The 9,696-nt window shown below is 47.6% G+C and overlaps 1 protein-coding gene across 8 annotated transcripts; it reads right to left on the bottom strand.

The window, feature by feature from the left end:
• Positions 1 to 1,047: 1,047 nt before the first annotated feature.
• Positions 1,048 to 9,634, bottom strand: Dtymk (deoxythymidylate kinase). Of its 8 annotated transcripts, XR_010043414.1 has the most exons (8): positions 9,229 to 9,430; positions 8,287 to 8,395; positions 6,162 to 6,252; positions 3,544 to 3,741; positions 3,236 to 3,343; positions 2,952 to 3,107; positions 2,765 to 2,816; positions 1,048 to 1,650 (listed from the first exon to the last, which is right to left on the bottom strand). XR_010043414.1 is itself a non-coding variant. In XM_003474550.5 (5 exons), the coding sequence occupies exons 1-5, from the start codon at positions 9,425 to 9,427 to the stop codon at positions 1,540 to 1,542; spliced, it is 708 nt and encodes a 235-aa protein (XP_003474598.4). In that variant the 5' UTR covers positions 9,428 to 9,430; the 3' UTR covers positions 1,048 to 1,539. The 8 variants fall into 8 exon arrangements, 2 of the variants coding, with proteins under 2 accessions (XP_003474598.4, XP_003474600.4); XR_001202269.3 differs by having other exon boundaries at positions 2,952 to 3,343; XR_010043413.1 differs by having other exon boundaries at positions 2,765 to 3,107.
• Between the last annotated feature and the right edge of the window lie 62 nt (positions 9,635 to 9,696).

Genomic DNA, 9,696 nt, shown 5'->3' with positions numbered 1-9,696 from the left:
AGAGCTGGGCAAGTGTAGTCTCCCTGCTCCTGCCTAGGCCATCTGAGGAGCTAGACATGGAGCCTGTCTCCACTCCAGTGCTGGGTAAACATGATACTAAATCTATAAAGAAATACATAGAGATTTAGTTTTAGGATGATGACCTAGTATTTCTTCTGCCCATGTGTGAGCTGGGCCTGTAAGTAGCCTCACCTGGGGCCAGTACACAGCATGGAGGAAGTCAGGACTCACTGGTTAGCACCTTATGCTATACCAGCAGGACAACCCTGCATCATCCCAACTGGTCCACCCTTCTGGGTAGGTGCCAAAGGCCCAAAGAGAGGAAAAGGTTTTACTCACTACCTGGCTGAGGGGACCCAAGGGTGAGTCAACCCTCTCAAGTACCCATCAGTTCCTAGAATACTTTTGACTTATTGAGGCAAGGTTTCATTATGCCACCCAGGCAGGTTTAAACTTGTGATCTTTCTGCCTCAGCCTCCTAAATGCCAGGGTTACAGGCATGCACCACTGGCTTACAAAACAGATTTTTCCATATGGTCCTGGAAGATGGAAGTTAATACTGTGATAGGGATGGCCCCTTGCAGACTCCAGGGAGAAAATAGGTCCCTCCTCATCCTCACAGCCTGCAAACACTGTACCTTCCAATCCTTGTAGGGACACTGGGGACATAAAGCCTCCCTGGAGGATCCTGGACAGTACCATCTGCAGATCTTGGGCATTTACCCAGCATCACTCTCACTGTACATGGCACTGCCTTCCATCCCAGCCCTCTACCCAGAGGCTGCAAGGTAGGGTAGGTGCCCCTAGAATTGCTATTAAGCTCTAAGGTATATTATAAAAACAGAGCAAGATTAACATCAATGCTCAGAACACAGGACATCGCATTACTGCAGTTTAGTCTGGCATATCCAGCGAGGTCTACCCTGTGGTGAGACCACAGACCTGGAGAAGCCTAGGGCAGGCAGGGTCTTTTCCAAGCAGGCTCTGGTTCCTGCTCGAGGCTGTCAGCCCGTATCTAGCATCTGAAGACAGAAAATTGCATGAACATGTTTTATAGGTAAGTTTTTATTGGAGCTTGTAAGAGATGCCTGTAGCTTCAGCTACTCAGGAGGCCGAGGCAAAAAGACTGAAAGTTCAGGGCCAGCCTGGCAACTCAGTGAGACCCTGTCTCAAGGTAAAGTTAAGCAAAGGGCTGGGGTGGTCGATCAGTGGCTTCCCTAAGCAAGTGCAAGGCCCTGGATTCACGCCAGAGAACTTAAAAAAAAGTAAAGTAACTGATATTTCTGACAAACTGCTCAGTTCTCTTTTTTAACCACTAAAGTTAAATAAGAAAACAGTATATAAAACATCTCTAAGACAGGAAGACAAGTCCACTACTGGGAGCCCACAGCCAGGACTTCATGAGGCATGTCTGGGTACAGGCCTGCCTCAAGTCACAAAGGGGCCCTATGGGTCTTGGGCACCAGAATTGTTCTGGAAATCACAACCTGAAATGCCATCGGATGTCTGAAGGGCCTGGTGTAGGTGTCTTGGCCAGGTTCACTGCCACAGCTTCCCTAGGGGCTTCTGTGCCGCACTGAGGATGGCAGCCTTGGAGAGTGTGCAGATCTCCTCATGGACCTCCTCAATTCTTCTGGAAGCATCCACCACCTGCTCCCACAGAGGACACAGGAGAGGGTCATTACCATTTTTTGTTCTAGTGTTTGTGGCTCTTTTGAGGGTACTAGGGCATGGTGCAAGGCCTCTGAAACTCTGCCTATGGTGTGCTAGGTGCAGAGCTGCCCACACTGCTGCCACCTCTGAGATTCAGGAGAAATCCCCTATGTTAAGGGCTGCCCTCACTCCCGCAGCCCACCATGCTAACCAAGGTGTGTTGTTGATGTGGAGCCTGAAAAAGACCACATTACCAAATACCTGGGGGCTCAAGAGGCTGTGTTCCTGGTCTACAGGATGCCTCCGCAAAGGCAGCCCCCAGCAACATGAGGGCCCAGCAAGCCTAGGTCTCCTCCCTGCCCTCCACCTGTGCATTGTACTGCACAGCAGTGCTGGGAGAGAAAGTCCTCCCAGAAGGCAGGCAGTGGGGAGAAAAGCCCAAAGGGTGCCAGGATTTCCAAGGCTTCTGTTTTGTTTTTGGTACTCAGGGCTTCTGCACTGAGCTACATCTCCAGCCTTTGGTTATTTTGAGATGGTCTTGCTATATAGCTAAGCTGCACAGATAGGGGTCAAACTTGGACTCCTGTCTCAGCCTCTCAGAGTGCTAACATACAAATGTGTGCCACCATGACTTGTTAGAAGTCATTTCTGCTATAGGGCTGGGGGGCACCAACAGCTCTGTAAGCATGGCCATGGCCCTCAGCAACAGACTATAAAAGCTCCTTGGGTTGCAGAGGTCTCTGCTTCACAATACATGGCTGCAGCAAGAGCAACCCTCCTCCACGCTATCAGCTAGACATCACCTGTTTGGCACAGCTCTCACCAGCCCTGAAGGTGACCCTCACATCTGGCTCACTGTCCACAAAGATGGCAACGAAACACTAATACAAAACTTAGAATTTTAAGATAAATTTCAAAATGATGGGGAAGTATAACAGGTGCAAAGGTGAGACCCAGCAAGGCAGACTATGCTATCTGCAGGCAGAACCAAGCTGTGGACATTTGACACCAGCTCTGGTGCTGGCTGAACCCCAGCTCCCACTCTAGCAGAAGCCCAATTAAGCCTCACAGGCTGGGTCATAATATGGATGTGTGGTGCCACCAAACCCACCAGAACCTGCTGCTGTGCAAGTTGTGTCCAGGACAGAGCAGAGGCCAGTAACCTGGAGAGGAAGGGTTAAAGTCGACTCTTGCGACAGCGCCGTGAGGAAGCAGGACCAAAGGGACACCTGGTACAGCTGGTATCCTGGACACAGGGAGGGGACCCAAAAAGGAGAGAAGGAGGACCCAGGTTGTACCTGTGTGTGGGGAGCCAGCAACACGACAAGAGGTTGGTACACATGACACGGGATAGGAAGTGGTTATGGCGAGGGCTGAGGACTAACACCACAACTGGCTCCTCTGGATAGCACAATCCAGAGACAAGGACTTCTGGCTACTCCAGGATCAGGAAACTGCAAGGTGAAGTATAGAGCAGCTCCTGGGACTCAGGTTCTCAACCATGTGGGTGGCTAAGGTCTTTCAGGGGACAAGATGCAAAGGGGATGGGGCTCAGGTCTGAAAGGGGCCCATAGCTACATACGGTCTCGTGGATGAGGTGCCAAGGCTTCATATTTTGGAGAATCTACCTGGAGGCCTGCAACTTGTTACACAGGTGGGTTGGGGGCAGAGTCCAGTGGAAGACACTTGCCTGTAATTTTAAGGGCCTGGGTTCCACTCCCAGCACCCTCAAAAAGAAGGGATGTAGTGACTTGCTGACATCTGGACAGCTGCCTGAGATCCCATGGAGGACAAACTAGAGACTGCAGCAGCTGTGCTGCTGTGACCTCAAGGCAGAGTGGATCCCTGCCCCTGAGCAGTCTGAGCTCATCCTACTTTCAGGGCCCTCACCTTCCAGTTCAAAGTTGAGTCCCTCATGAGCTGCTGGAAGCCACACAGTGCACGTTCCTGGAAGGTTTTCTCTTCGTACCGCTCATGGCCAAACTCCCCCCGTGTGGCAGCATCTGTCAGTTGTAACTGAAGGAACAGGATGAGATCAGGCTTGGGCAGGCCCACATCCGGCTGCTTGCACCAATCTAGGGAAAAATTCTGCCAACAAAGAATAGAACGGGGAAAAAGTAAGCAGTGTCTAATTTTGTCCAAATCATAAAAAAGGGAGAAAAGGAGATGATGTTTGGTGCTGTACCAAGAGTACACAGCAATGGCTTTTATGGTGGTAAAACCTCACATTTTGCATTCTCCCATGTCATCTCTGATTTTTCTCTTTGAATGCACTGAGAGGATACAATGGCTCCTGTCCTGGTATGCATACTCCTACAGTGGCCCTGTGACAGGTAGCTCTAGGTAGCTCCTTCTGTCGAAGAAGAAAGCACAATCTAGGCACATAGATCCTTGAGGCCCACTGGGCCCAGGAAACACAGGTGGAAGGGACAGAGTCTGCTCAGGCACAGGGCTGTTGGCCATGACTGGCCTTTCACTGACCCCACTAAGAAGACGAGGACTAGACTTTGCTGGACTATGCTAGAGCTTGTGGGTAGGGTCCTTCTTACACATCCTGCCACCCTGCAAAGATGGTGTCTCTCTTCCTGGAGGGAGGACAGGGCCAAGAACTCCCAGCCCATGCCATCCTGCCCTGAGTTCACAGGCCCAAGGGGCCTGCAGAACCAGTTCTCAGCAGTGCTCAGCATGTCAGGACAGGAGTCCCACTGCATCTTGGCTACCTCTTATCCTCCTCATGCAAACCGACTACTTTACAAGGGAAGGACTCTGCCTAACATATGAAGAAAGATAAAATTCAAATGCTACCACTTTGCCATTAATTATCACCAAGGGCTGTTTCTACACAAAAGATAAGCAGGGAGCTGGAGTGTGGCTTCATGGTATGACAATTGCTTAGCATGCATGGGCCTCTGATCTCCAGTACTACCCAAAAAGAAAACATACAAGCATGTATCATCTGTCTCATAAGAGCAGAGCCCAGCACTCCTTAAAGTGCCCTTATAAAAATAAATTTTTTGGTGCTAGGGACTGGATCCAGTATCCCTTGCATGCTAGACACACGCTCTACCACAGAGCTACACTCCCATAGCCTGCAAAATAAAATTTTGAAAAACTTAGCTGAGCAGGGTGGTAATTGCCTTTAGTTCTAGCTACCTAGGAGGCTACTAGGGAGAGGAATGAAGGAGGGAAAGAAGGAAAGGATATGTTTTGAACATGTTAATGCAGCTGGGCGTGGTGGCTCATGCCTGTAATCCCAGCACTCGGGAGGCTGAGGCAAGAGTATCGTTGAGACCAGCCTGGGCTACAATGTGAGCTCAAGGCCAGCCTGAACTGCATAGTGAGACCCTGTCTCAAAAAGACAAGAAGAAAAAAAAAGGTTAATGCAAAGAAGGAATGCAGAAACAAATACTTCAAGAGATTTAAGAAGTATTTCAATATGTGAACCTTAATTGGATTTGAGTTCATTGTGACTCAAAATACAAATAAGACAATGAAGCTGGTACAACAGCCTATTCCTATAATCCTAGCATTGTAGGAGGCTGAGGACAGTCACTGGGCAATTTAATGAGACCTGGTCTCAAAATACCAAGTAAAAAGGTGCAACTCAGTGGGAAGACTCTATGTTCAATTCCCAGTACTGCCCAAATAAGAAAAAAAAAAAAAAAAAAAAAAAAAAAAAATCAAAATAATCAGTTGTTGAGAAAGCGCTCTGGGAAATCTGAACAATGGTAAAATGACTAATTTTTTATAGGTAAAACTATTTTAGCGGTGTAGCAGCATACATCTACAATCCCAGTGTTCAAGTGGCCAAGGCAAGAGGATCACTGCTTGAGGACAGCTGGGCTACCTAGTGATTTTAAGGCATTATGAGACTCTGGCTCAGAAGACAGAAGTTATTTTATGGATGGCATTGAGACATTTATGAAGGAATTGATGAGGCTGTCTAGTGTGAGATGGAGGAGACCAGAGGGACACCAGGACTTGTGATGGCGCTAGGTGGTTTATCATTTTCTCTGCTGGTTTATGTTTTAAATTTTCAAAATAAGCAGAAAAAGAAGCAGTATGGTCAGAACCATTATACATGTGAAGGCCCAGCTCTGTAGAGCAGGTAAGGAGGTCAGGAAAGGAGAAAGACACCATCCCAGTTCTCCCTGACACATGGCTGGAAAGCAAGACACTGGATCAAGTATATGCCAATTTATGACTTTCAAAAACTCTGGGAAAGCAGTCTCCCAAGTAAAACACAGTTATGTCTGTGAAAACACTGTATCCCATGATGAATGCAACCAATATATATACCTAAAAACTAAATTGTACCAATAAACTTACTTAAAAAAGAATTTTAAAAAACATGTCTTTTAAAATTTAAAAAATACATGTTTGCTCTTAGTAAGAGCCAAATTAACCCAGAGGTAACAGGTACACAAGAATCATAAAATCCCAAAGAGTAACTTTAATGTGTGCTGCTCATAACTACCACAGGTGCCAGACAGCCTAGCAGTACTCACCTCCTTGGCACTTGTGAAGGCAACACCAGAAAACGCGTATCTATCTACAACAAGGGTCACACCCTGGTACAACTTCTCCTTAATTAATGGTCTGAAAAACAGAAGAACGACAACTCAGAGATCCTGCACAGTGAGCATGGTGGCACGTATTTGCAATTCCAGCACTCAGTAGGCTGAGGCAGGATTGCTGCAAGTTCAAGGCTAGCCTCGGCTACAAAATGAGCTCAAGGGCAGCTGGAACTATATAGTGAGACTTCTGTCTCAAAAAAAAAAAGAAAAATCCCTCATAATAATCATTCTTGCATTCAAAGCTTACAGCATTCAAAGCTCTGGATCATCTCCTTAGAAAATGCCATGTGGACTCTACCAGCAAAGCCCTGTGTGTAACAGATAACCCTCTAGACAGTAATCACCTACATTCCTTAAGCCCAAGACAGGAACAAGTCCCCAGGTGTCAGAGCGCCAGCACTGGCCCACTAGGGAAAAGGAGAACCCCAGAAAGAAAGAACAAAGAAAGGCAGAAGGGTGGACCAGGCTGGCAGCTAACACATCAATGACTGTCCCCTCAAGCCCTAAAGCCTAAACTGCTAGGACAAGGATGGATAGGATATAAGGACTTTTACAACCAACTGCAGGCCCACCTTCATCCCCAAGGTGCCAAAATCTTAGATATGCATAGTTGAGGGGCATGAATTAGCAAAGCCAGAAAAAACAATCTGCTCTGTCTGTCTCACTGGGGACCCTCAAATGGTAGGGTCACTCATACAACAGATAATCTTTGACAAAGGAATAGACACTATGATGGGGCAAATATAGTCTGCAACAAATGTGGCTAGGACAACCAGATGCTCACATGTATAAGAATGAATCCAGACCCTGATCTTTCACACCACAAAATTAGCTCAAAATGGACCACAGACCCAAAAGCAAGAGGTCCCCAGCAAGCACACACATAAAAAAATAGCCACAGAGACTACTATAAACTCTGGCAAGTGTGAGATCATGGGTGCAATTCCCAGCACTAAAGAAGGAGAAGGAAGAAGAAGGAGAAGGAAGAAGAAGGAGAAGGAAGAAGAAGGAGAAGAAGAAGAAGAAGAAGAAGAAGAAGAAGAAGAAGAAGAAGAAGAAGAGGAAGAGGAGGAAGAGGAGGAAGAGGAAGAAGAAGAGGAAGAGGAAGAGGAAGAAGAGGAAGAAGAAGAGGAAGAAGAAGAAGGAAGAAGGAGAAGGAAGAAGGAGAAGAAGGAGAAGAAGAAGGAGAAGGAAGAAGAAGGAGAAGAGGAAGAGGAAGAGGAAGAAGAGGAAGAAGAGGAAGAGGAAGAAGAGGAAGAGGAAGAAGAGGAAGAGGAAGAGGAAGAAGAGGAAGAGGAAGAAGAAGAGGAAAAGAAGGAGAAGGAAGAAGAAGGAAGAAGAAGAAGAAGGAGAAGGAAGAAGAAGAAGAGGAAGAGGAAGAGGAAGAAGAGGAAGAGGAAGAGGAAGAGGAAGAGGAAGAAGAGGAAGAGGAAGAGGAGGAAGAGGAAGAAGAAGAAGAAGGAGAAGGAGAAGAAGAGGAAGAAGAAGGAAGAAGGAGGAAGAAGAAGAAGAAGAAGAGGAGAAACTATAAACTTGGGTTAATAATGTACTGCGAGTGGCTATCAATTGTAACAAATTAACATTAATATCACATACAAGTATCAAGAAAGGCTAGTCAAATCTGTAACCCCAGCATGGTGGATAGATGATTGCTGTGGGTTCCAGCCCAGCTTCGGTTGCATAGTGAGTTCAAGGCCAGCCTGGACCCTAGAAAAGAGAGGAAAACAGGAGGAAGGGGAAAAAGAGACAGGAGAGAAAAGAAAAGGATAGGTGCAGGAACTCTTTTTGATCAGTATAACTTAAAACTATCTGGTTGTCTGGGCAAGGACTCATGAGCCTCATATTACAAGTGGAGGAGGAGATGAGCAGGAAGGAAAAGCAGTAAGTAATCAGGGCTCCCTAGGAACCGTGTCACTCCTGCTGTTGGGACAGCTATAGGCTGAGCAGCCTCTAGGACATTCAGGTCCTGGCCCACATGAGGTCAGTGTCATTCAGAATCCAGAGCCCATGCTCGAAAGATCCCTGCGATGGAGGCAGAAAGGGTTTGGGCTTTTACACTTGTTCCCAGCGGTTGGCAGAAAAAAGTAGGTGCACTGAGTGATCCTCAAGTTCACTTTTCTTTTCCAAGTAAGAACTAAGAAGTTTGCCAATTTCCGTTGATCGATCTAAAAAAAAAAAAAAAAAAAAAAAAAAAAAGTTAGGTTTTTCAAAGTAGAATACATACTATAATCCAGCTTTCAGGAGGCTAAGCAAGAGGATCATCTCAAGTTCAAGGCTAGCCTAGGATACATGAGTTTTAAGGCTAGGCTGAACAATTACAGTGAGACTGTCTCAAAATAAGAGAAAAGTAGAATATAAAAAAAAGGATGGGGACGGGTTGTACCGCATTAGCAAGAGACAAAATATACGTTGCACAGAATTTGGCCCCCAAATCCATGCTTGTGGAACTTTCGGTCTTACTGAATCTGGGCAAGTTTGGACGTCATCCAGAGGCTAAAGGGGTTTCCCTGAGAAAAGGTACAATGCGTAGATATGTTGCTGAAAAGTGCCTTAGGGTAAGAGTCAGAAAGCCTTTAGTTCAGACGAATTACTAGTAAATTTGTGGACGTGTTGGCAAGAAAGCTTTTTTCCCCCCTCACTGCTCTCTTGTACCTCTTGTCTATAAAATTTCTTGATGGTGGTGCTGGAATAAACGCTGGTCCTTCGCAGAGCTACATCCCTCGCTCTTAAAAGAAAAAATATTTTTTGGAAAAGATCTTCCAAATTCACTAAAGTGTCTAGGCTGGGCCTGAAATTGCACCGCCCAATGCAGGGATCCTAGGTATGCACCACCACGCGTGGATTCACTGTTTCGACGCTACGTTCATCAGCATTTTTCGGAGCTGATGCTTTATTTGAAGGCTAAACACACCACTGAGCACGCAGGTCCGTTCCCCAGCACCCCGAACCCGAGCCCGGCCCGCGCCCGCCGCCGCTCAACCCCGCGTCTCCCGCGCACCAGGAAAGCGCAGAAGTTCGGCGCGGTGGCCGGCGGCGCACAGAGCAGACACCAACTTGCGACTCTGCGTACTCTTGCCCGCGCGGTCCACACCCTCCAGCACGATGAGAGCCCCCCGCCTGCCCGCCATCACGCCAGCAACGCGCGCGCACCGACGTTTACCGACAGCCCCCGCGCCGGCGTCTGCAGCGCGCAGCATGATTGGCTGGGCCTGGGCGGGGCCAGTTCCTGCGGCTCCGCTCCGGATGCACCTAGTCTTCCCGCGTAGGTGGCTTGCAGGATGGAATTCTCCTTGGAGGCTTGGCTGCGACGAGACGATTCAGGAAGACGGGACGGCGCTGAGTCACTAGGCACTAGGCCAGCGGTAATGAAAGAGCCACGTCCCCATCCTTTTATGTTTATTCTTTACATTTTGAAACAGATTGCCAGATTGCCCTGGTCGGCCTGGAAATTATCCTCCTGTCTTAG

This window comes from Cavia porcellus, unplaced genomic scaffold (assembly GCF_034190915.1).
Source record: "Cavia porcellus strain 051 isolate PalLab524CR breed Dunkin Hartley unplaced genomic scaffold, mCavPor4.1 scaffold_26, whole genome shotgun sequence".
In the NCBI taxonomy this organism is placed as follows: Eukaryota; Metazoa; Chordata; class Mammalia; order Rodentia; family Caviidae; genus Cavia; species Cavia porcellus.
This window is presented reverse-complemented; position numbering and strand designations above follow the sequence as displayed.